General features: G+C 39.6%; 3 protein-coding genes and 1 long non-coding RNA gene across 5 annotated transcripts; all 4 read left to right on the top strand.

Annotated features, from left to right (window-relative positions):
• Positions 1–655: 655 nt before the first annotated feature.
• Positions 656–14,630, top strand: LOC128257963 (uncharacterized). The gene is made up of 3 exons (XR_008267924.1): positions 656–1,027; positions 13,718–13,815; positions 13,867–14,630. It is a non-coding gene; the product is annotated as an uncharacterized LOC128257963 (long non-coding RNA).
• Positions 14,631–19,527: 4,897 nt separating this feature from the next.
• Positions 19,528–23,491, top strand: LOC128257934 (uncharacterized). Its single transcript, XM_052989237.1, has one exon. The coding sequence runs from the start codon at positions 19,544–19,546 to the stop codon at positions 23,426–23,428; it is 3,885 nt and encodes a 1,294-aa protein (XP_052845197.1). The 5' UTR covers positions 19,528–19,543; the 3' UTR covers positions 23,429–23,491.
• Positions 23,492–24,420: 929 nt separating this feature from the next.
• LOC128257961 (uncharacterized) lies at positions 24,421–25,905 on the top strand. Of its 2 annotated transcripts, none has more exons than XM_052989286.1 (3): positions 24,421–24,532; positions 24,591–24,719; positions 25,486–25,905. In XM_052989286.1, exons 1-3 carry the CDS (start codon positions 24,469–24,471, stop codon positions 25,842–25,844), a joined length of 552 nt encoding a protein of 183 aa, XP_052845246.1. In that variant the 5' UTR covers positions 24,421–24,468; the 3' UTR covers positions 25,845–25,905. The 2 variants fall into 2 exon arrangements, with proteins under 2 accessions (XP_052845246.1, XP_052845245.1); XM_052989285.1 differs by lacking the exon at positions 25,486–25,905 and adding an exon at positions 24,800–25,362.
• Positions 25,906–25,967: 62 nt separating this feature from the next.
• On the top strand, positions 25,968–26,534 carry LOC128257158 (putative uncharacterized protein DDB_G0277255). The gene has a single exon (XM_052988026.1). The coding sequence runs from the start codon at positions 25,968–25,970 to the stop codon at positions 26,532–26,534; it is 567 nt and encodes a 188-aa protein (XP_052843986.1).
• Positions 26,535–26,999: the final 465 nt, after the last annotated feature.

The raw sequence follows: 26,999 nt of genomic DNA on the forward strand, positions 1-26,999 counted from the left end.
TCTAATTTCCTTGCCACGCAAAAGGGCTTTGCTCTTGCCGAGGTTGCCAAGCTGCCGGTCTGAACTGCAACCACCCACCCCCTCAGTTACTCCCAGGACCACCACCCACCGCGCCCACCGCCCACCGCCCACCGCCCACCACTCAGCGCCCACCATCCTTCCAACAACAGGCTAAACAGACGGCCGAAACACTTGGATTAAAGACTAAGAGATTATTAAGAGGTTTTATCATTCAAGTCTTTTCAATGAATAAAAATAAATATTTTAATTTAAAATTTTAATTTTATAAAATTTAATTAAGTTTAAAACATGAAAAAATTGTAAACTTAAACATCAAAACCAGACTATTAGAAAAAAATAATAAAAATGAATAAAATAAATATATTAAAATAAACTTATTTGTGAAGACCTCAAAACTTTTCTTTATTAAGTTTTAGCTTAAAAATAGCATACTAAACATAAATATTTGCTTCTGTTAAACGGAACAATATAAATATAATTTAAAAAGCATAAATGAATACTGAAATAATATTAAAAAATTTATTCATTTTTGAACTATAAAGAAAAGTGTGTAAGTTTCAGCAAAAATAACTTAAAATGCTTTGAATTTCATAAAGTCAATCGTTAAATATTTGAAAACAGAAAGTTCATTTTGTATCAGTGTACACAAATGGAGGGAAACAGGGAGTTGATTGCAGAAGAGCCAGGGCCAGACGTTGGCATAATTTCGATGCAGAAATCTAACAGAATACAAATGCAATCATTGACTTTTTAGCTTATAACGAAATAAGCGTCGTGTTTATTGGTTGGCTGAACGAGCGAGCACCAGACCCGAACCCCCCTTCGGCCTCCTGGAAAAACTGTGGAAAATAGGAGCACATTGCCGGAACTCTGGGGAGTGCACTTATAAATTCAAAGCCTTGGCTGGGCCACTAACTGGGTGGTAATGACTGCTGGGTTAGAATCAGCTGCAACTAAGATTTACACACAAACTAAGCCTAAGGTGGCAAAAATGCCCAGCCCAGGGGTAAGATAATTTTGAATTTCCTACAAAAAATAACCAAATATGTTACTTCGAGCAATGGGCAGCTTTAATTTATAGAATGCACTTTGGGCATATTTCTTTAAAATGCAAAAATAAACTTTGACGAAAAAACAATAACTTTATTTAGCTTGGTACAATTTAGTACTCATATGACATCTATGACATTTTTTATAAAATGTTGTTCAACTGGCTTTACTTTACCTATTATGTAAACATATTTTATTGGCAAAAGTGTGTAGAATTCTTTAACCCGAAGCAACTTTAAATTTTAACTGAAGATTGTTACTTCTGAATTAATCTAGTGCAAGGAATAAGTTCTTTAAAATCATACATACGTTTCATGTTATTGGCTATACTATATATTTATAAATTTAAGTCTTTGACACCTTTAAGCATTGCAGAGAGTATAACAAGTGTATTAACTCTGATGGCAGGTATTCCCTGGAATTTTCCTATACCCTCTCCATTTTTCTTAAAGATATCTGCTGTGAATCTGGTGAGCCACCTTGGCCATATCTCTGCGACACTTTCTCGCTATCTGCTCGTCTTAAATGGTCTGAGTGTTCCACATGGCAGTGCCAATCAAGGATATGCGTTGTCGGTTGTCATCGGGCAGGTGGAACTTTCATCCTTTCATCCAGCCCAACCGCACAGCGAAATTTCGTTTTATGCCGCGCCACGCCCAGTACCTCCCAGGACGTTGCTTTTGTTTTTGTAATTTGATAATGCATTTGATTAAGGAAATGAAATTTTTATTAAGGCTGTTTGCTCATTCGCGTCGCTGGCATTGCGCCTTTCTTTTATGATTTCCCCACCCACACACTGTGTGTGTGTGTGTGTGTGTGTGTGGGCCCTTTTGCCCTTTTTTTTCTCCGCATATTTCCCTTCGGAAGGCACTGTTTTGTTTTTCCCCACTTGCGCGATTTTTCCCTAACCCGGCAGTTTTGTTTTCGCATAATTTCTTTGAGTGCGGTTTGGATCTCGGCACTTTTACGATGCGCCAGGAAAATGGGTGGTATGTGCTACCTGCGAATTGCCACTTTCCCTTTCTATTATTCAGTCGCAAAATTTGCATTGCAATGGTTAAATATATTATATAATTTTTCCCCCACAATTCCGTGGGCCATTGTATTTTTGGCTATGACTTTGTTATCCTTTGTCTGAATTTTGCGCAGGTGAGTATGCTGTGTGTGGGTTTGTGTTTAGTTAATGTGTTGATGGACAGATTGACAGGAAATAAATAATGAATGTCCGCAAGGGAATCGTAAATAATATAAAATCAGGCATTGTAATTGCATTTCCCCACCGCGAATAACAAGCCGCACAAAAATGATTGTGTTTGGTGTTCCACATTTTCCCCAGCGGACGCGAAAATTTATCACAATTCTTTTTGTTTCTCCACGGCCTGGGACATGTCACGAAACGAGGGGAGGTGGGGGGTAAGGAAAATTCTGAGGAGGGCTTTTCACTGGCAAAGAGTGCAATGGAATTCGTATTCAACACCATGGAAAACCCTTCGTGCGCTAACTAAGTGCGCTCATTCAACTCCGAAAAACAAACTTTTGCTATTGTTATTACATTTTTTCACATTTTTGTTTTTCGCGAAAACGGGGGTGTTGGGAAAATCCTCGGCTGGTCATTGACTTTCCACCAACTTTCCGCTTGACATTTAACGAGCATGTTAAGTGTTAGAATGAAGCCTACTGTTGGGAGTTGTGCGTTTGCCACTCACCACCCACCACCCACCATCCACCACCCATCAGCCCACTGTTTACATTATTTTGTTGCCAAAACCCCCAGACATTGTCCACGGACAACAAAAGTTGTGTTGCCATCATTCATCCCTTCTTAAAGCGGCTAAAAACTTTCAGCTGTTAGCCGGAATCTGTTACATTTAAGCCATGGCGAGTATCTCCCCATTGCAACATCGAAATGTGGGTCATTGGCTGTAATGTTGATTTAAAGAGGTGGCCGCATTTATTATTAAAATTTAATCAAGGAGAATTGCTTGTGTAGGAAACCAGATCGATGCAAAGGTAATGCAATTGGGCCACGAACTCTTTAAGGTCTTCAAGGAATATTAATGTATTGTTTGGGTGTCTTAGATTAAATTGTTATATTTTTTGTAAAGCAGTAACATGTTCTTTTAGAATAACTAATAAAATGAAAGTAAATGGCAAGCATTCGTGATCTAATATTTACTTAGTTATTTAGAGCTGTCTAGACTTTGTTAGCAGTGATTCTGCGGGATGTTTGTTTTGCAACCTGTTAGAACAGTACTAGCTAAGATAAATTGTTAGCATCTGAAAAATATGTTGTTAATTGAAAAAATAATCTTGTTTTTAAGAAACATTTTTTAAATTTAAAGTAAGTATATAGTAATATAAAGTAAGCTTAATACGACTTTAACTATTATTTTTCCCAAAAGATTTCAATTTTAAATAAATAAAAATCGCTTGATCTTACTGCAAAAATGTTATATTAATAAAATTACAACATTGGTCTTAGCAGAATTTGATCGAAGAAGGAAATCCAACTGGGATATTTACTATCAAACCTGTTAGGACAATACCGGCTTTACAGCCTTATCAAACACGTTTGCCGCCCCCAAGGCAACTTGGCTAACAGAAACACCTCCCCTGCAACTCGAACAAGTAGCAACTCTCTCTCGTCCAACTCAAACAAGTATGGAGAAAGTAAATTGAAAGCCCTGCCTTAAAACTGTTCCCATTCAATCGCGATTCCGAGTTTCAATTTGAATAATGGGCGCTAAAGAAATTTCGTAAATTTCGCCGAGGACAAAGGGAAGGTCCAGGGGCGTGTTTTGCATTGGACCTGCCTCAAAGTCAGTCATTTGGAATAGACAATGGGTCGCAATTACAGGCACGACGTTCCGTTTGAATTTTTTTGGTGGAAGGTTTCCGGGGGTTAGAGGCTAAGGGGTTCAGTGGTTCAGTGGTTCAGGGGTAAAGGGTTACGGGCCATGCGGTGCCATGCAAAAACAAACACACATGCGTGAGTGGAAAGTTTACTGTGTTTCAATCCGATGGGGGCAGCAACTTTGCTCATTGTCCCAACGCTCAAAGGATATGCGCGGTGCAGGACCGGAAACGGGATCAGCATGCAGCGGATATGGGAAATTATTCACCCTTTGCCGCAGTTCCAACCGGAAACGGAGCTATCCCTGGATTGGGAATCGCTTTCATTTATTCCCTTTCAGTTCCTCGCTTTGCGGTTGCCCACTTGCACCGGTAGCCAACTTGACAGCCGCCTGGCCATTGCCATTGCCAATGGCATTGCCAACTAAGCGATTTATAAACGATTTGCCAAACTTGGTTTCGACCTTTTCGGGTTTTTGCGGCTTTACGGCTGCTGTCTTCTGTCCTCTAGGCCGCATTCCCATCCCCATTCTCATTCCCATCCACCTGCGGCCGAATGTTAAGTGTTTTTTTTTTTTATTTTTCAGGTGGGTGTGTAGGCTGGGAGTAGGCCAAATATTTGCTAATGAGTTCTGCTTTCTATTTATATATGCCAGGTGGGCCAGTATTTGTGACCTTTTTGGGCGTGCAGAATATATATAATATTTACCTATGCAAATTAGAATTTTCGGTACGGTCTACATGTATTGATTTTCAAGCATTCTTGAGTTTCGGTTACTTATAATTTTTCAAAATATGAAATATACATGAATTTGAAAATATAAGGAATATGAAAACTCATTGGAACTGAAGTTTATTACATATTTTGCTTAAGGAAAAGTTTGAATACAAAAAGTTGTTAACTAAACTCAAAGACTTTTATTTTGTGAAACTTTTTAATTAAAGTGGATTCAATTTCGGCAATTAAAAGTTAAATGAAAAATACATGAAATAATGCAAATTATAAATAAAGCAATAAAATCCTAGACTCTTATCAATACAGATGTACTAAACCTTATCTTATAACACTCAAACTTTTTCAAAAGGAACCATTTTTTTTTGTGCTTTAAATATCTTTTGTAATCGTCGTTGTACGTAAAAAGTTTTCGCTTTTTATTGTTTTGATTGCCATTTGGCTCTGTGATTGTTTCCGGCCGAGCGACAAAACACGAATTGTAAATTTCAGCCACGCATCATTGATAGCTCGTCATTGGAATTCAATTTGCATTGTTCATGGGCGCAGTGCGATCCGCCGACAAATGGCCACAATGCTGGTCAGAATGGGGAAAAGGTGAGGAGGAGGTCCTCTATATGAATCCTGTAGGTGGTGCAGGCCTTTCGTCTTTTGGCCTGTTTGCGGTTCTGTTTGCGGTTTTATCGGTGGCCTATGGCTATCAATTTCCATCATCGGGAATATATAACTATATGTGCATTTACATATCTATATATGTAATTCCTTAATGTGACTGCAACAGATTTCATTTGTACGCATTTGATAATATGTTGTGTAATTAATTTAAGTCACTGTGCACATAACCAGCTCGTTCCACATACCATTATTATTATTATTATTATTATTTAATTGGTATTTTTTACCAACTTTTTTGAGCATTTCTGTGTTGCAAATTATCTAAAATTAACATTTCGTAATTTTTATCTAAATTTTAATGCGAATTTCTAACTTGGAATTCATATTTTTTATTTAGACTAATTAGGTTTAGCAGTCGCATGGACAGCTCATGTCAAACCTTGTAATTGTAATGAAAAAGAATTAATTAAAAATAAAATGTGTGAAGTAGGTCATGCCTAAATAATTTGGATGAATAGAATAAATTATTTATTACATCAATTAGGATTTTTCAACCTTTCTTGTTTGTGTTTTATTTTTGTTTGGGTTACAAGTAATCTGTTATGAAGTTAATTTAAATCTCATATTTTTGGAATGCAATAAAAAAGAAAATCAAACATATTTTTCCATATTTTTGGCACGTTTGGTATGTGTGGTAAAGTTGGTAACGCTTTAATACTTTTTCCCCTGAAAATCCAATTGATCCTGAGGCATTTTCGGTCAGAGAAAATCGAATTCCCATCGTAGGCACTGCAAATTGATTTTTAATACAATTTAACCACAGGCAAAAACAACACGAAATGGATGAGGCCAATGTTTTTTATATATAAGTGTTTTTAAGTATATGTATATATCTGCCGGCTCTATTCGCCCACTCCACTCCACTCCACTCCACTCTATCTCTGTATTTGAGTGTTGTGTTTCTGGAGGATTTATCGCACTTGGTCCGCCTGCCAGCCCGGCGCTTTGTTTGCGGCTCAGCTTTGGACTGACATGAAAATCCAGGCAACGCCATTGTCCAAGCCGTAAAAAAAAAAAATAAGGAATAGAAGAAAAACTGCAGCCACATGTTGGTGCTGTCGCAGTTTCCCGTTCCCCCAGCCCTTTTCGACCATGTTTCGAACATGGCTTTGTGGCCACCTTTTTGGCCAGGCCCCCAATCTGTTGAAGTCCTTTTAAAGCTCCTCCCACTCTTGGCTCTTATTTTATTTTTTTGGGGAATCCTTTGGCCCTGGCTAACTGCTAGTTTTAATTGCATTTTTGTTGTGCCTGAAAATTGCATGTCATTTGTCACGGCAGACATTCGCATTGGCCTAAGCCATATAAATGAGTTGGCCATTCAAAGCGATGAGTTTTGCGGCGAAATGCAGTTCAAGTTGCTCATTATGCAGATCACATTAAGCCCGCCGTCGCATAATGACAATGCTGTCCAAGGACGAAGGACGAGCCGAATGAAAATCAAATTTGACATTATCCAATTTACAGTGGTATTTGTAGGGTTTACGTAAATTGATTACTAGAATTACTAGGATTTGGGAAAACTAAGGTATTTTATTGTTTATAAAAAAATAGAATTTAAATGGCAATAATAACAGGTTATTTAAGTTAAATTTAAAAATAGTACATCAGTTTTGGAATATATACAATATTTAAGGAATTTGTTTTCTATCTCATGTTAATTTAAGCAAATTGTCAAAATTGTATTACAAATTTCCATATTTCTTCAGTTGTGCCACTTCCATAGAATCTTAGAACATAATCCAACTTATCTCTCTATAAAGATGCCGAAAAAAAAAAACACAAGGATTACGCTCTTGTATAAATGTCTCTTTTTTAATTTATTATTATTTGCTGCCTAAGCTCAGCTTATCCAAGTCTCAAAAGCCACCGAGAATTACCAAAAAAAAAAAGGGACAACAAACTGAATGCCAATCTATGGTGCTGGGCGAAAGCTACCGCATTGCGGGTCCAACAAATAATTAAATTTATTTCAACTTTTGTCGCTGCCAGCAGAAAGCGACCGCCGACAAAATTGTAATTTGCATGGGGAAAAACGAGCAAAAAAAGGGGAAAAACTGCGAGCAAAAAGGGAAGGTCGACAACAACTGGACCGTGGGAATAGCGAGATTAGGGGACTCAGGACTCGGGGCATCTCCTCCCCATTGTCCTGGTCCACTTCCATTTCGTCAAGCGCGCAATTAATCAGTTTGTCCAAGTGGACGACACTCGAGTGCAGCGGGAGTCAGAATTTTTCAGACTTTGTTAGATATATATATATATATATATATATATTTATTTTCTTTGCCACTTCACTTCTGCGGGCTCATTTATATGGTTTCGATTTTTATGGCCCTTCGAATGCTGCAAGAATGTTCCCCAACAGTGGTTTATGGCGGTCAGCTTTCCCCCTTCGCCCACTTCGCGATTCTTTGTGGCATAAAAATATTTGAGGTCATAAATATGGTGCACGGAATTGGCCTAATTGAGTGTATTACATGTTGGCCAACCAAATATGGACCATCCCAAGCGGAATAGTGCGGAGCTCTTTTGGGACCGCTCGGGGAGTAAAATTTATTTGTTTTTCATTGCCTCATGCTGGTTTGATTTGTAAAGCGTATAAATTCGGCTCAGTGCCAAGGGAGCCCAGCTTTTATGTTTTTGCTACATTTGTTTTAGGCTGGTTGAGCGAACCAAACCCTTGTGATGTTTTAGTGATTGATTTCCCAACACATTTTCGTTGGCTTATTTAAATCGTTTAGGCTGTAAAAATCTTTTATTTTTGATAGAAAACCGCTTCCTTTGTTCAGGAATTCCCCAACCACTTACCTTTTCTTCTTTTGACCAACAGTTCGTTGGCCAAGTTTGTCTTGCCGCTTCTTTTTCCAACCCCCAGTTTTGTTTTGTGTTTCTTTACTTCGACAAGAAATAAATGAATATTGACAGGAGGTGGTACGGCTGCCATCAAAACTTTCAGCCTACCGACATAAAAACTTAACTAATCGCCCAGTTATCGACTTAATGCTCGATTTTTCTTGCCTTACTCGTGCTAAAAAAATACAGAAAATACCCCATTGAAAGGACCTTCTGACAGGCGCACACACTCACACACATGAGTCTAAGTGGCACTTGACAGGACAAGGCGGTGGCGTTTCGGTGACCTCGAAACGGAATCAGGAGCACCAGTCGACGAGCCTTTGAACTGCAAGCCAAGTCAAATGAAAAACTCGACCGGAGGCAAGCTCAAGCCCAAACAGAAATGGCAAATGCTTGCCCCTTGGCCAGAACTTGCCTTTGGGCCAAACAAAAAAAAAAAAAAAAAAAAAAAATAAAAACCAAAACGGAGACGGGGTTTTTAGGGACTATAAATAAAAATTTGCCCAGTATTGATTTTTCTTTGGTCCAAGAGCAGAAAGCAGTGGCCGGCCAAAGCGAAACAGAACCCATGAGTGTTTGTCTTTTGCTTATTTGCGTTTCGTTTCGTTTCGTTTTGTTTCGATTCTCGATTCTTGATGTTTTTAGTTCTCAGCACTCCTTCTTGCTGCCATGTAGTCCTGTGTGTCCTGTGCGTCCTTGTTCCCCGGCTAATGGAGAAAAATTGCCTTTTAATGAGTCGACAATTTCATCTGCGCCGGTCTCTTCAACTTTGACAAGCTTCAATTAATTTATTTTTTGCCCTGCTTAATGGCTTTTTACTTTTTTAATATCTGTTAATTTAATGTAATTATTTTCTTTTAGGCATTGTATTTTTCTAAGCTTTCGCTTGTCAAATTTAATGTGAATATAATTGCAGATGAGAGGTTGATCAATTTTCATTCACATATGATTGAAGACATTTGTAGCACTCGGATATTCCGATATTTATTAATATTTAGCTGGCGTACATGTCGTATGCTTAATTTTTTGACATAGATCTAAAGGCAATTCAATTTATGTTTTTAAATTAAGTAATAATGTTTTTATATCTTTAATATTACCAATATTTACCTCAAATCTTCAATGTTAACTAATATAATATAAAGTTTAATAATATAACTATATAGTTTTAGTTTGGAAATCTGAACTAAATATGCCAATAACTAAAATCCAATTGTACGATTATGTTGATCTAGTATTCCTTGCCCAGCACTAAATTGCTTGAAGATTTGAGCCTCTAAACGGAATGGTACAATTCCAGCTGGCAAAAATAAAAGTCAAGTTAGCTCCACTCACTTTTGCGATGAAATCCGCAGATTCCCAATGGAGTATCCGCCCTTTTGGTGGGCGGGACGGGTGCATCATAAATATGCGTGCATATGCATGCAAAGGCTAGCGGAAAGCAGGCGTCGGTGTGTGTGTGTCCGCTCCATTTGCTTTACGACTCCATTTTGTGAGCTTTTCATTTCCATTCCTTTCCGTTTTTTGTTTTTATTGTTGTTTTTTTTGTTGGCCCTCTGCTCTGGTCTCCTTTCAATTTGTTTTACTTTGCTTGCCATGTTTGAGCGATTTATGGATGCTGGACAACTGAAAAAGTTACGAAAAAAATTGGACAAAAAAAAACAACTTGGAATTGTGTTCTGCTTGCTGCGATAGATAAACGCCTTTCCTGTCTGCCTACAAATTGTTTTCCCAATCGATTCACCCCTAAACTTTAAAGTATTCAAGGTCGTACGTTGGGGGAGTATATGAAATCCATTAGTCGGTTACCCAGATACGCTTATACTATATATAGATGGTTAGCAGCCCCGGGAAAGCTGCTGTCCTAAGCGTTGAGTTGAAAGTTCATTAGTAAGCCATAAAGTAGGCTATAAATTCTTACGGCCCACACAGAGCACATATGTGATAAGTATCCGCTCACTTATACACACACACACACCCACTGGCGGAATGGCTCATTATCAACACGCCGACATAGAAAGATAAAAAGAGAGAGAGATTCAGCTAAGCTCTAAGCACAAGGATCTAGGAGCTGGTGCCCGCAACAACAGTTTGAGTGGCTGTTTCCTTTCGCCAACTAGTGTTGGTGCCCACAGTTGCAAAAAATATCAAAGAAAGTGCTGAGAAATTTTAAGGGAATTTCAAAAACTGTGAAGTGCCTCAGATATCACTAGGGTTTTGAAATTTATTAAAAAGGTGTGTAAAAGAATGCAACAATTTATTTGAAATAAGGAAGTCCTTTGGATATATTAAAGAAAGATTAGGTTAATTTGTTTACTGCACTCCTTTTAAGGAGTGACCTATCAAAGAATGTATATATTGTAATATTTATTTACATCGTCATACGGAAGCCAGCCTTATAGATTTGCAACAAGATTTTTCTCAGTGCATTAGTGTGGGTGTGGCACATCTCCAGGCGCTAACCAAACCGCACATTCACATTTAAATTATGCAAGTCCTTGTCTAGGCTGTTCCATTACATCTGTCTGTGAGTTGGTTTGTTTGCCTAGTCCGCCCGTGTCTTTGACCCAGAAGCACACATTTCGCGTTTTATGTTCTGCTCTATATAGATATATATATTATACACTCGCTTGTGTGTATACCATACCTTCTATGAGCACACACACACAGGTTTTCGTGTTTGTCAATTTGGGCAATGCCTGCAAACGATTTTTATTTGGGTCTGCTGCTGTTTATTTGTTTAAATTTAACGCATCAGCGTACCCACCTCCCGGCGCCTTTTGTCCACCGACTTTTTTATATTCCTTGTCATTATTGTCCGTACTAGGCTTTCGTTTTTGGCTTCTGTAGAGCAAAACAGACTGTGTTTGTTGAATGCGTCCTGCGATTTTGTCCCCAAATTAAAGCAATCATATACTAAAATGTACTTTAAGTTCAACAAAATATAATATTTTTTTCAGGCTTATTTATATTTTATAGTGTATATGGTAATTGTTTGTATTAAGTTTAATTAAAGTTTAAATACTTTCACTAATATAACCCAGTATCTTTGTCCTAAATCAGTTTAATCAATTTTCTCTGGTCATCAATGGGTATTAAAGTATTTTCCATTTCGGTTCTGATTTTCCCGCGCTTGTCTATTTCGGATTATTTTCTTTTGCAGTCTCGGTTCATTTAATTTCAACGTTTACCAAATATTTTTTTGCACGGCTTTTGCCTTTTTTCTTGCATTCAATTTCGCTTTTCTTTATATATTTTGTGGGCATTGCGAGTCTTGTTTTCAATTTTCGTTCAATGTTTTCGTGTCGTGGCACAAACTTTTTTCCTTCTTTTTAGAGAATTTTCTATTTTCCTTCTTTACGCTTTATTTTTGAGGGGGGTTTGTCCAACCCCTCGAGCGCTGTGTTGCGTGAAATCGCATCAATTGTACAAACTTTAGGCGCGTTATTTAATTTGCCATCGAGGCAGTCCGCTCCATTTATTCGCCCGTCCAGTCCAGTGCGGTCCAGTCTTTTTCGCAGACAGAATTCGGCTTCTTAATTGTTTGGCCACGACCGTGCGAATATTTGCAGGCAAGGATTTGGAGGAGAAAATTTAATTACAGTGGAATACGAAATCCCGAAATCATTCCGACCTTGGCCAAATTCAATTCAATCAGCAGAATTTCATTCCTTGAGACCCCGACATGTCCCTCGGCACTTTTCTGGGGTGGCTGCCCCAGCTTCAAGCTGTTCGACATGACCCAGTTCGATGCTGTTTGAATAATTGATCAGTTGCCGCTGCTGCCTTACTTGTTTTCAGCCAACGTCAACGGCCTGGTCGCCCTTTTTTTATGGGTTTTTTTTTTCTTTTTGGTTTGGGCTGTAATTGAGCCGCCGGCTTGTTATTGAACCCGCCCAAGATGTGTGAGGTTGGCAAAAATCGGAAAAATGTCACGGACCTTTAATTATTTTCTTAAAGTAATTGATAGTCTGTTGTGAAAATAATGTCATCCGGTGTGGCAGCTGGGTTCATTTGGTATGGACATGGTTTTCTTGGGTAAAACTTATAAATTTATTAAAGCTGATACAAAATAAATGAATGAATACATTTTAAAAATGGAAGATCGCAACTAAAAGTAATCTCAGGCGATTGAACTTAGTTTTTAATTGTAACGTGCTTGTTTTTGATCAAAACTTATGGAAACAATGGTAAGATGTTGATACTTCATACGTCGTTAACCATTTCGACCACATCTATATATATTTTTATCTTAGCAATAAATTTAAATTTTATACACTACATTTTATTTAATTTTTCTTTGACATTATTAAAACTAGAATTTCTGTAGTACAGTTTTTAATGACCCTCTCAGTTTTAAAACTTTCTGTTCTATAGTTTTTTTGTTGCATACAAGTTGACCCCTAATGAATGTCTTGAATTACGCAGGACAAGCATGTAGTGCAGGGCAAAACTTTTTTGTCAAGTACACACTTGGGCCATGGTAACTTAATTTAGTTGGAAAGTCGGACCCCGTTGAACTTTGGCCAAGTTATATGGAAAACTCCTCCTCCGCTTTTCCCGCCCCATATGAGCTGTGATCAGTAAGTTAACTTCAAGGTTGATGAAATTTAAATTTAAAACTTTGCTCATTTAATATTGATTTAATGATGTTGTTCTTGGCCAGAACTTTTTCAACGCAACAGAATGTTCTCTTTCAGTTTGCTTGCTTCGCATATTTTTCTTTTGACTAGACAATGGAGTAAATAATAAACCACCAGCTTGAAGATTCGCTGGTGTAGTAAAAGGGTAGGAAAATAAATACGCCTTAATTTTAAAATTAATTTTCATTTCAAACAAAGATGAAAGTCTATTTTTAATCTTCCATATTAGCCGCATTTATTGGTTATAAATCCCCATGTTTATCAGAAATTCATAAGTACCTTTGGGCTGAATCGAGTTAAGAGCCGCTCAACCCTAAACTTTTTGGCATCTAACTATAATGTTTAACCAAAAGTTTGGCCTCTATCATTGAGTGACCTTTCGTGTTTTGGCAGCAACACAATTTATGGGAAAAATTCTTATCGTTGCCCTTGGCATATGTGTTAGCCACAAAAACTCATAAATAATTAATGGGTAAGAATAACTAAAGCGATACAAGTTCAAGGCTTATCCAGAAGGAGTAGTCAAACAAAAAGCACTTGAAAAGGTAAAGCCAGGATAAGTGGGGAAACAAATTGTGGCTAACTTTATTTAGATACAAGCTTAGAAAAATAAATTAGAACAGATTGGTTCTGGCTAAAAAAATAAAGATTATGGAATATTGGATATTTTTATGAGGCATGCATGCATTTTATACTTATGGTGAGTAAATCTCCTATTCAAACCCTAACATTAAAGCCTTAACAAAATATGCTACCGTACACTCAACAACAACAAATTGTCACTTATTGATTTAGTGTAAGTTTTTTTTTGGGTGCAGATATTTCTTACTATTTTTTAATATTCTTGTATACTATATGATAATTAAAATATATTATCTGTGGCACGTAGATTCAATAATGATTTTTCAATGGCAAGTTATTAAAGCGAACTGTTTCGAAGGACAAAAGCTATTCGAATCGATGGAAAATCAGAAACCTTGACGAGCCGTGAGTTATGCAATATACATGTGAAAACACACGATAATAATGACATTGCAGCTGATGATGCCTGTAACTGTTGCATTGTTTCCACTTCAGGTCAGCGAACAAAGGGCTGCAACACCATCGCTCCTTGTTTGCAACAATTTAAACATTTGTTGTTTCCCAGGCCAGAGCGGTCTTTAGCACGTTTACATTGAATTAAACGCCGGAGGGAGAAGCTGGAACAGCAGATAGCGACTGCAGCAGAAACAACAATTTGCCGGCGAACAACAACTGCAAGTGCAGTCGAACATGGCCAACTGAAAATCAACACACAGACAATGTTGCCCTGGCCAGAAGTGCGGGAACCTGGTCCAGAAACAGATTCCAGTAACCAGTAGCCAGTAGCCAGTAACCAGTAAGCAGAATACTGAATCGAGTTGAGGAGATGGAGACCCACAGGCGGAGCCGGAAAGTGAAACAAGCTCAGCTGAAGTGAAAGAAAAACAGACAACAGTCAATCAAAACAATGGCAACAATGCGCTCGAGAAAATTCTGATATTTCTGGTACTTTGTTCTTATTTCGTTCAGCGAGACCCGGGCATATTATTTATTATTATTTTTGGGGCATTATATATCTACGTGCACTTCTCCACCGATATGCTAATTGAAATGTGAAAACGAAGAGAATTCTCAAGCATCATTATCGAGAGTAGGGAAACAAAAGAGTCTGTGCTCCAGAAAACTGAATGAAAACGAGCCCTGGTTCTCAATAAATCGAATTATCAAGAACGGACTCTTAATTAAATGCATTAACGAGGAAAATACAATGGTTAATTTATGAAGTTCGCATGTGGGCTGCATTGTTATTTTCGCATTGGCTTCAAATGTTAAATGAAAATTATTAAAATTTCAAAACAATGGTATATTTTACAAGTCAAACTAAATTTGTCACGATTTAACAATAAAATGTTTGATAGAGCTTACAAAATTTGTTATTTATGGATTTTATAAATTATGAAAGTTACTAAACCTTTTTTTTTTCTTGTACTAATGCTGTTAAAATGAATACTTATTAATTAACCAAATTGTTTTCCAACAGCACTTAACAGGTAATTGGTAATCTTAACTGAATTTTTAATTAAATAAAAAAATGATATATAAATTTTGCAATTCCTCAAGTGATATTCTCCCACTGAGTCACCCGAAATATTCCCTTCAGAGTGGCCCCGGTCTAAAGTGCCGATGAAGGGACCGTAAATATTTTATCACAACGCGTGTGTCCGCACATTATTCATTAAAATTTGCTTCATCAACGGCGAGGAATGCCCGGCGAAAAAAAGCCGAGTCAGAGTCAGAACGCGAAATTGAAGCAAACGAGGCAGCAGTAAAAACTTCCAATTACTCAGGCGCATCCTCGTACTCGTCGTCATCCTCGTCCTCTCCAGCATCAAGTGGGTTGGGCCCATCAAAAGGATACGGCTCAAGTGCATGTGTACATGCATGTAGTTGCGCGGATCTGTGTGCTTTTAATATCCTTTTCTTTGAATAATTCATGCACACAGGGCTGACCACCACCCGAATCCGAATGCCAAACTCTTCAGCGGCAATCAGACGAGTTGACGAGGGCCGCCCGGAAGGGATGCCATTCGTTTCTACCAAAGGCAAACTTATTAATTGGCACTTGAGCTGTGGTAACCACAGGCCCTTCTCCCTCCATATGGATGGGTCCATTCCCCCTTTTTATCCATGGCCGTATCCCCCACGTCATTCAACTCTTTTTGAGCAGGCATAATTTAACAGCCTTTCTGTTTTTTTCCCCCTTTCGCGTTTGTCAACTGAACGCTGGCAAGGACCCCTTTGGATATTGCTGGTAATCCACTCGAACAACAACAACAGCGACAACATCGCGGGTTTTGACCACGGGGGCCGAACACATGGTCCGAAGGGCCCTGGTGATCTGAATCTGAATACCCTGCAGCCAGCCAGTTTAATTAAATCAGTTTGGGCCTCGAAAAATGCCTGAGCTGGTTGGCTTAAGGACTTTCTGTCCTTAATTGTAAAGTTTCTTCAAAAACTATTAAGATATATAAAGGGTAAATGGTTGGAATACTTTCTTTTCATAATTTTTTCTTTTAATTTTATAAAATATTCGTTAGAAAGAGAAAATAAAGTCCTATAAATATAAGTTACTTATAACATTTTTTTAATAAAGATAAATTTTGTTTTATATTATAGCCCTAAAAGTTGAATTGCATTCATTGCATGCTTCTGGTATAACATAACTTATGGCAAGAGCTTCTTAAATTTGCATATGAATGCAACAACTCCCCACTGCATAACTCATTTATTTTGCATAAAATAACTTTTAGACCAACAACTATCTTTCCGCCCAGAGACTTGAGGCCTGTAGACTTTACTTCCGTGCCTTTCATAGGGTATAGAGTATGTTAAAATTTGACTGACGGCGCGACACATGAGACAACCTCATATCCTCAGACTCAGGCTCGGCGCCATTGTCACGTTTCAACATTTAAATTAAAATGTTTCGGTTAAAGGACGGCTGGAAAACTGCGAAACTTTCCTTGCGTTCAGCGGAGAGCAAAACGGCAGTGAACAAAAAATCTCAGGCATATCCATTTAAATATGGCCCAGCAAAAAAAATGAAAACTGGAAAATGCTTAAAAAATGCCTTGGTTGCGCTTTTTTCGCTGGCCGCTGTCTTTTGCAGTTGGCGTTGCTTGTTTGGCGTTCTGCACTTGAGAGCCGCCCGGTTGTTTGTGTTCCTGTTGTTGCTGTGGACGGCGGGGGTGGGCGTGGCAATTGGGTGGTGCCATCCCATATCCACTATCCGCTATTCGCCATCCACTATCCACCATCCGCCATTGCCAGTGGCAGCTTCGTTTTGACCAGCTTCATTGCCGTCGCCTGCACTCGTCTTCATTTATTCAATGCTGCATCGGCTTTGGGCCACACGGCGTATGCGTGCTCTGCGAAATTCCATACAAGAAACTTTCCCATTTCGACAAGGAAAAAAATGAAAAAATTTGCACAGAGAGGTGGCACAAAAGAAGCATGTTTGCCAGTTTACCAACAGCTTGTTCTTAAAGAGTTGAGTCGCGCTTTTTTCTGGATTAAACTTGTGAAGGATAATTTGCTGCTCCAATCTTTGGAACAAAACTAGATTCAAGAATTCTTAGATATATTTATTTGTTTAAAAAAAGTTATTCTAGAAATAAACACATGTAATTCGAAAAATATTTAAGTGATTTATTGAAAATATGAAGTGTAAATTTGAAGTGGGAAGTTCGGTTTTGTTGAATACAAATTGATAAGTCTTTGGAATATGTTGTAAGATATATCACACTTTCATTAAACAAAATATCTAATAACAAATTATAATATTCTAAAAGAAAATAAAAAAATACATTTTGATAATTTTTTTTATTTGGCTCGTGGCAAAACATTCCATTGGGTTATTTATCAAAGCAGTTGTGTTTGTTTGTCTAATTTTAAAATAAATAAATCGTTTCACCTGATACAGCCTCTTCTCAAAAATCAATTATTTCCTCATTTCGTAGCAAACCCTTCTTCTAATTAACATCCAATATCATCAGCCAGGACTGCAACGACCCTGTCGAATTATGCACTTTCATTAAGTAACGGCAATCAGGCGAATAGAAATCCCTTCGAGAGCAATCTGTTGGCTTGGCTGGTTGCCTTAACCTTGTGTCTGGCTGAGCGTTGCTTAATGCACTTTTAATTGAGCTGAGCACCCTAAGCGAGGGGAAATTGAAAAGAAGTGTAAATGGAAAATTATAATTAACATTGCCAGATGCTAGTATATCTCGCACCACCCACATTGCACCACCCGGCCATCTCTTTAATTGCAATTTTGCCAGCTGCAAGGTGAGCACATCTAAAATTGCGCATACGCCATGTGTTTTCCATTAGTTGCCATAAATTATTGAAAATCAGGATTTATGCCCGAATTGTCACGTTCATGCGCCAAACTAGCACCTAGCGCCAGCATTGTAATTGATTAATGCGAGTCTCTTGTTGGCATACCAGAAAAAAATGGGTCTGAAAATTTGCATATTTGAAATTATGACAATTACACGATATTGTCGTTGTGCATATGCCGAATAGAGTCTGATAAATAACACGGATAATTTTGTTTTGCGGCTTGTAAATTTTATTTTTTAATAATATGAAATATTTACCGAATAATAAGAAATGAGGGATATCTTGTATAGATTCCCATATAAACATATCGGCAAGATTAAAACCTTTTTAACTACTTATTTATTAAGACTAACAAATTTAACAAAAAATTCAAAGCTACAAAATTGTTGAGTTTTTCCAAAATCTTAATCTTGTTTAATAGAAAACACTAAAATGATTTTAAATATAAAATCAATATGAAATGTTATGATTTAGAGTACACAATGTTCTTCTCTTCTTTGCCAAATAATCCAATTCTTATTTGCTTTGCTTAATTTTCCTCTTGTATATAATTTGATGGCAACATTTCCATTCAATTCGCATGACATTTGCCTACACATATATTGCATTTCATTGACAGGCCTTCTGTGCGTAGAAGCTGTCAGCTGCGAATGCGAATAAATTGTATTTTTCCTAACCAAATTCAATTACCTAATGATTTGTTTTACATGCAGCTTTTTGTTCGTTTTCAGATCCACAGACATCCTAAATCCAAAGGAATGGCGACAAGAGGAAGCATCATTCAATTGCCGAAATTCACACGCACGAACAGTGCTGCAAATTAGTCAGCGGCCATGTCTATATGCACATACATATGTATACATAGTATGTCTGACCACTCGGCAGTGGCCATCCGGTGACCCAACATTTATTTGATTTGGTCAATATGAATGTTGCCAGTCTTGGCCTGTCGTTGATGTTGATTGAGTGCATTTTATCCATTTTATCCAACCGCCTCTGACTCTTTCGATAAATATTGGCTTTCAATAACAAATGTTGCTTTAGCTAAATAAGTTAATTAACTCGAATATATGTGTGACATGGGCCATCTATCAATCAATTAAAAACCAGTAGTGTCTGAAGGTAAGTTTTTTCTACTAGCTTCAAAAAGTATCAAAATGTTACCAAATAAACAAAATCTTTAACATTCGATGTTTAATCACTCTTAAAGTTACTATGGGATAATTATCTAATGGTAATCCTAATTTAATAAATTTTTTATGAGCTTATAGTAATTATACAACATCCAACTGAAAACCGTTTGCAATTAACTTTATGGTACTATAATTATGCCTTATTATTGCCTGAGTAACATGCCCGATTAATAGGCTAATGAATGGCGATTGATAAGGGTCTAGATTGCTTAGAACATACTATTTTGCCTCGAATAACGCAATATGATAAGATGGTAGCCGAAAAGTTTTATGATATACTTGTAGTTCCTAAGCTAACATTCCGCTGCAAATAGGTTATGAGTATATTTTATTTTTTTTTGTTAAAGATAGAATAGGGAATTTTTGGCTATTTTTAAGATGTCATCAGGTTGGTTTTTGAAGTGGCTTTCAAAAGTAGTTGCCCTTATCGTCAGTTTAGCATTGATTGCGTTTGTGTTCAGTTCTTAACTTTGTGATATTTATGGCCTCATGTTTAATCGGCCGCCATAAAATACGTAATCTGAGCGATAAGTTGACCATATAAGAAGAAACTACGCCTGTCCGAAGTTTGGCATTACGTGCACTGAAACTAAGCGATGTGGAGCAATCGCTGCTCGATTTTAATCCTGGCGCTTCTGGTCGCCAGCAGTGCGGAAAACGTATCCGGTAGATTGCCAAGAATCCTGCCGGAATCTTTCGCCAAAGGCGATGAAGGTGTGATAGTGCGCGGAGACTGTGAATTCAAGGTGAACGGTGACCTCAACGACCCCGCTCCTCTTTTTTCGCGACACAATTCTTATGAAATTATAGTACCTGATCCCACGGATACAGTGCGTTTGGTTAATGGAGAACTTTTGGACATGTTCTGCCCAGGAGTGGGATTTGCAGCCCCCTTTGCTAATCGCTCGCAGGTGACGGCTACGTGTCTGCAACACAAGTATTTCCTGGTCGATGATCTCATCTATCCGTTTGCCAACTTCTCCTGCAACAACTGGCCCATCATCAGTGCCCTTCGCACGGGAAAGGATTGTAATGGAGGCACCGATCTCGTCCAGGTGGGATTCGAGGTGGAGGATGGCGGATTCCTGCAGTCCTACGAACTTTGTCACGATGCCGAGGCGGAAGCCACGCGATATGTTCACCATGTGCTCTACCCGTCGAGCTACGACTATCAGCACGGTGTGGCGAGACCCAACTTTATCGAACTTGACTTTTATGGGGGAAGGGATGTGAACACCAAGTACACCCAAGTCCAGCAGAATATCACCATTAGTGGCATACTCGGATTGGATGCCTCGCCGTATTTCAACTTCAGTGATGATCGCATCCTGGCCCGAGGACATATGATTGCCAAAACGGATCAGATATTTGGGGCAGCTCAGCACTCCACATTCCTGTTCATCAATGTGGCGCCTCAGTGGCAGACCTTCAATGGAGGCAACTGGGAAAGGGTTGAGACGAGTGTTCGAAAATTCGTGGCCGATCGTAATCTTACCACTGATTGTTATACTGGGACCTGGGGTGTAACCACCCTTCCCGATGTGGATGGAATTGAAAAGGAGCTATATCTCGACTTTGATGAGAACAATAATGGTTTGATCCCTGTGCCCAAGATATATTACCGCGTGGTCATCGATCGGAAGAGTCGGGAAGGTATCGTCATCATTGGCATTAACAATCCTTATTTAACTCTGGAGCAAATCAAAAAGGACTATATCGTTTGCAAGGATATTGGCCATCAACTGAGCTGGCTGTCTTGGTACAAGGAAGATCTGCACGAGGGTTACTCATATGCCTGCACTGTGGAGGACTTTATCGGAGTGGTCAAGGACTTGCCTCTGGAAGATCTGTACACTAATGGAGTTCTTGGACTAGATGATGTGACCACTGTTGCACCTACTGTTTCTACACCGGAAACATCAACAGAAGATACAACAACTACTGAACCTGCAACTACACCTAGTACCACCACAGTCTCTTCTACTAGTGAAGAACCAAGCTCATCTACTGCGTCACCCACGACGGAACCACCATCCACAACAGAACAAGGTTGTTCTACCACTCCGGAACCAAGCTCATCTACTGATTCATCTACTGTAGAGCCAAGCTCAACTACAACTTCAAATCCTACCGTCACCACTCCTACCCCCATTGTTAATCCCTGCAAGTTTAGCATAAATGGTGACATGAAGGACCCTGCTCCACTTCTTACACCTCAAGGAGCTCTCAGTTGGCTGCTGCCCGATGAAAGTGGTGTCTACACCGTTGAAGAAGGATCCACCATCGATCTGCACTGCACTGGAGCTCTGGTCTCGCCTTTTAATAGGTACACCGCCCTGACGGCTCGCTGTGTTGGCGATCAGTTGTACGAGGCTGAAGGACAGCGGGTGAATATTCGAGGTTTCGTCTGCCAGAGTTGGCCCACCTATGTGGCCTTGCGAACGGGAAGAACCTGTCCGGGTGGCACGGATCAGGTGCAGATTGGATTCGATGTGGCCGCCGGTTATCTTACCCAAGTGGAGCTTTGCTACGATAAGCAGGTGCAGATCTCGAGATACGCTCGCTACGAACTGACCCCCGCTAATGTGGCCTATCAACGGGGAGTGGCTCAACCTGGATACCTACGAGGTGACTTCTACACTGGTGAGGATGTGAACGTTCTGTATGGTCAATCGCATCAGCTGGCGGCATTTAACACTGAACTGGGTTTGGATGCCAGCAAGTATTTCGACAGCACTAAGGATCTCTATTTGACGCGAGGACAACTGGCCGCTCGTCTTGATTTTGTCCACAGTTCCGCCCAGAGAGCCACCCACTTCTATGTGAATGCAGTTCCGCAGTGGAGGAGCATCAATATTGGCAACTGGCTGGCCGTGGAGACAAGTTTGCGGCAATTCGTGGCCGATGAGGCACTCAATGTGAGTGTTCATGCTGGCAGCTTTGACGTTTCAACTCTACCCAATTCCCAAGGAGTCCAAACACCTCTCTATCTAAATGCCGAAACCAAACAACTTCCGGTACCCAAGATACTCTATCGCATTGTTATCGATCAGGAAAGTCGCAAGGGAATTGTTTTGATAGTGGTAAACAATCCACATATAACTTTAGCCGAGACTTTGCAGGATTATGTGATCTGTGAGGATCTGGGTGCACAGTTGGATTGGTTGGACTGGGATAAAACTAGTCTGCAAGAGGGCTACGCCTATGCCTGCTCTGTAGAGAGTTTCATCGAGGTGGTGAAGGACCTGCCCACAGATCTACTAGAGACTACTGGAGTACTTGGTTTGAGTAAGCAAAATCTGGAAAATGAGCTGTGCACCTTTCAAGTGAACGGAGATCTAAAGGATCCAGCTCCTTTGTTTGTGATAAGAAGTGAGTTGGGTCATGCGAGGTACTTGGAACCGGATCACGATGGCTTGGTGCAGCTGAAACATGGCGAGTCCTTGGAGTTCCACTGCATCAAGTCATTTGCTGGACTATTCTCTGGTTATACTTTTGTGAACTCCACCTGCTGGCAACAACAGAGTTTTTTGGCCCTGGGCAGCTTGTACCAGCTTCAGGACTTTGTCTGCACCTCCTGGCCAACTTACACGGCTCGTCGGACCAGTCGTCCCTGCAACGGGGGCACTGATCTCCTGGAAGTGGGCTTCCAGCTCTCATCCTCCTCCTCCGACGACGACTTCCTGCAGACCTATGACGTGTGCCACAATGAACTGACCGAAGTTACCCGCTATGTGCATCATGTTTTGTATCCGGGAAGTGCGCAATATCAGCGATCTGTTTCCCGGCCGACCTTTATTCCGGGTGACTTTTACAACGGCAAGGATGTGAATAAGTTGTACACTCAGGTCCAGCAGAATATCACTGTAACCGAGATCCTGGGCATGGATGCCTCGCCCTACTTTAACATCAGTGCCAATGTGTACCTGGCCCGAGGTCATCTCGCCGCTAAAACCGACTATGTCTTTGGGGCAGCTCAACAGGCCACCTTCTTCTTTGTGAATGTGGCTCCTCAGTGGCAGACCTTCAACGGTGGAAACTGGGAACGAGTTGAGGATAGTGTGAGGAATTTCGTGGCGGATGAAAACATCACAGCAGATTGCTATACTGGCACTTGGGGTGTGTCCAACCTACCCGACGTGGATGGCATCGAAAAGGAGCTATATCTGGCCTTTGATGAGAACAACAATGGATTGATCCCCGTGCCCAAATTGTACTTCCGCGTAGTTATCGATCGCATCAGCAGGAAGGGTATTGTTCTCATTGGTGTGAACAATCCACATGCTGATCTGGGGCAAATCGAAAAGGAGTACATCATCTGCAATGACATTGGCCACCAGTTGAGTTGGGTCAGTTGGACCAAGGAGGATCTGAAGAAAGGATATTCCTATGCCTGCACTGTGGAAGACTTTACTTCTGTGGTTAAGGACCTGCCACTCGATGAGTTACACGTTGAAGGAGTGCTGGGCATTCAAGACTAGAGTTTGTAGATAAACAAAACGAATTTCGTAGTTTAAAACCAATAAAAAGTAATATTACCTAAACGCCAAGTTAATTTTGTGTCAGGAAAGCACCCCGAAAACGGCTTTAAAGCACGTTTAAATTTAGTTGTTATGGGCCATAAACCTAAGAAATCACGTTTCGTTTTTGTTCCTTTTGGATTTTATTGCATGTTGGACATATTGATAAGAGTCAGGTTATCAAATGCTGGACGTTATCGTTTATGGCCGGCACACAGCTATTTATTTGCCCTGCCATTGGGCTATTTGCTCACGTGCCGCACGTTTTCCAGTGCATATTTTCCACATGCTGTTTTCAGTGATCCGAATCGCAGTCCCTTGGCCCAAATCACAGTCCCTTGGCTCGAATCGAAGTCCCCATGTCAGTGACTTTCACATTACTTATCGACGCTGAGGGATCACCTTTTATTGCTTGTGTGGTTTCTTTTGCTTATCTTATCGCTCCACAATATGAAGTATACGCCTGCTTGGTTAATGATTATAATCGACTGTTTAGGGAATAAACAAAAGGCACAAAAGAGGAGAGATAGAACTCAGCGCGCATGTCTTGATTTATATTTGTTGAGTAATCGCTCAGGTTTCTACCATTGTTGTGGATTTAAAAAGTGTTAGATTACTATCTGCCTTTGCTTCAATTAATCAGTGGTATCAACTATCAAGGCTAGCAATAAATACACTTTTATTTATGCCTTGAACTTCGTTAAGTTCAAAGGCCGTTCAATGGTATAGTTTTAGACTGTAAGCCTACTGCATTAACCTTAGTTCCCAAATATATTTATTTGAAATACCTGTGACAAATTAGCCATAACTCACAATTAGCAATATTTAATGAAATTTTATTTAAGTAAGAATGAGCTAGCATATTAATGTTTATATTTTGGTGATTTAATTAATAATTAGTAATAATTACAAAATCTTTTGAAGCATGACTTTCGGAGTGGTATAAATTTGGCCGTTTTTTTCGTATAGAGTTTTAGTTGATTTCACAACATTCAAACAAAATGAAGGGATTTTTTGGCATATTTATAATACTAGCCACAGCATTTGTTGCACAGGGATACAGAAGTAAGTCAGTGAGTCATTTTGTAGGATAAATTAAACAAAAAAATCCCTACCGGTACAGAGTTTGGTCTGAGCTGTGAGGATGTAGCTTGTCAATCGGGCCAAAAGTGCATCGTATCCAGACTTCCATGCAACGGTCCAGATCAACGAGAGGGAGAACAATGTGGATTTTATACGGAGTGCCAAACAGGTTCGTGTCAGACTATTATTCCACCCGATTTCGCCGTTCATTCACACTGAAATCTGGCTCTCTTAACTGATCCGTTTCAGGTCAGCTGGCCAGCGATTTCTCCATCGACACCACACTGACCATCGCCAACACCCGCAGTAACATCATCACACCCAGCACCAGCACCAGCACCAGCATGAATCGTAATCGGACCTATAGGGATAATGACTTTGAGCTGCTGACCGACTTCAGCAATCTAGATAAACTTGGCACACATGCAGGGCAACGGCAGGCCAATGTTTTGGTCATTGTCCAGGATGGGTCTCAGCAACCACAACAACAAAAGCCAAGCCCATGGCTGAATCGTGGACAAAGTCCGCCCTGTGCCTTCAGTCCCATTTATCCGTATTCCTGTAATTATCCAGGATATGCTCCGACTTCAGGAGTGGGGTTATCTTCCTATCCACAGACACGAGCCTCCAATGTGCCACAATTAGTTCCCCCAACTCCACCTTGCTATTACAACTGCATTCCCAGAGGGCGGTCAAGTCCATACGGCCAATATGGATATCCCCTGGCTAGATCAGCCAATCCCTCATCAACTAGCAACTACTTAATTTACCTCACACTGGCTGGCTAAAAATGCTTAAGAAATATTATTAGATTAAATGACAGAAATTAAATATTTTGAATTTTAAGCAAATTAATTTTATCAATCAAAAATAACGAATATATTCAAAATAGCTAATACATTTTTTGCATACCTTTTTGTCTGTTTGATCGCCAGCTCTGTACCGCTTTCGACGAACGCCGCAAATGCCATATCAGCCTGTGGGAATGCCAGCTCCATCGCCACCTGGGTATCCACCACGTCCGTTTCCAATGCAGCAGCCGCGACAAACTTTCCCTCAATATGTGATTCAACCTCAACCCAATCAACGATATGCGATCCGATATCCAGGACAACCCAAGCAAACTAATCCTCAACTCTTTTTGCCTTTATGGATGACATATCCTTCGTATATGAACTATAATAAGCGGTCTACCGGCCACCCCCCTCCTACTTCACTATACAGTCCCTATCTGCCCAGCTTTAACTCTTACCATTTCAACATTAATTTACCCTTTTCGGGGGCATCCTCTTAAGACTTTTAATAAGTTTTATTTACTTTACAATATAATAGACTCTTTTTGGCACAGCAATACACTTTCATTTCACTATTTCTGAATAATAAACTTTAAAGTTTTACCAAAATAAATTTGTTTATGATGTTTGTTCCGTCAATTTACAATGCAGATCTGGAGAAGGATTCTGAGACAATACTTTCACAATTTCACAATCGTTCGGCTCGACAGATTCCTATGCCACCACCAATGCCTGCACCGATGCCAGTGCCAGGACCAAGGCCAATTCCGGCTCCTGTTCCCATGAATATACCAGCTCCGGGACGGGCCTATTATCCACCTTATATGGGACAACCCATGCCGATGGGAAGACCCATGCCCATGATGCCAATGATGCCCCAGGCTGGTCCGGGTTTTCCGATGCGAGGTGGTGGCATGGGTGGAACTAGCATCATTGTGGAACCTTTAGTAATCCTGCCAATGGGATTTGGTGCAGGAGCAGGGAATGGGATGAATCCCAATCAATATTACGGGGCAAATGGCGCTTATCCAACTTATAACAACTATAATCCGTACAATGCGTACACCACTTCGCGACCAAACTATGACTACAACAATTATAACAACAACAACAACAATAACAACTTCAATAACTACAATAATAATAGTGGCAATAATAACAATTATAACGATTACAACTCATACGGTTAAAACATTCGTGTACTGATAAATTGAAATAAAATGGGCACTGAAACTATTAATGTGAATGTTTAACTATAATTAGCTTAATGTAACGTGAAGTGTTGCAAAGGGGGGTTTTTATCATTTATTCACGATGTGTTTGATTTGTAGTAGCTAATGCAACAAAAATGTCAATTATAATTGCTGATCATGATCATGTGAGATGGAAATAGCTTTTGGGGTGATCAGTATAAAATACAACGAACAACCATCTTAGCCTCGAATTAAATGACTTTTTATTTACACCTTGCAAAGAAAGTTGATCCACAAAAACAAAGAACTTTAAGCAACCTAGACCTGAATTCATATTCTCGTGTATGCGCCAAGAATTCGGAAGCACTTTTACGCAAATAAAAGAAATATAAAATATACAATATACAATAGCAGCAAAATGTCAATAATATTATCACCGCTTTATTCTCGCTGAGAGTTGAA

The sequence above is a fragment of the Drosophila gunungcola genome (genome assembly GCF_025200985.1).
Source record: "Drosophila gunungcola strain Sukarami chromosome 3L unlocalized genomic scaffold, Dgunungcola_SK_2 000002F, whole genome shotgun sequence".
NCBI lineage: Eukaryota > Metazoa > Arthropoda > Insecta > Diptera > Drosophilidae > Drosophila > Drosophila gunungcola.

Coding starts and splice junctions, on each gene's coding strand:
- LOC128257934 (XM_052989237.1), top strand. CDS start 19,544: ATGTGGAGCAATCGCTGCTCGATTTTAATCCTGGCGCTTCTGGTCGCC.
- LOC128257961 (XM_052989285.1), top strand. CDS start 24,469: ATGAAGGGATTTTTTGGCATATTTATAATACTAGCCACAGCATTTGTT. Junction 24,533..24,590: donor TGTTGCACAGGGATACAGAA/GTAAGTCAGTGA, acceptor CTACCGGTACAG/AGTTTGGTCTGAGCTGTGAG. Junction 24,720..24,799: donor TTATACGGAGTGCCAAACAG/GTTCGTGTCAGA, acceptor GATCCGTTTCAG/GTCAGCTGGCCAGCGATTTC.
- LOC128257158 (XM_052988026.1), top strand. CDS start 25,968: ATGTTTGTTCCGTCAATTTACAATGCAGATCTGGAGAAGGATTCTGAG.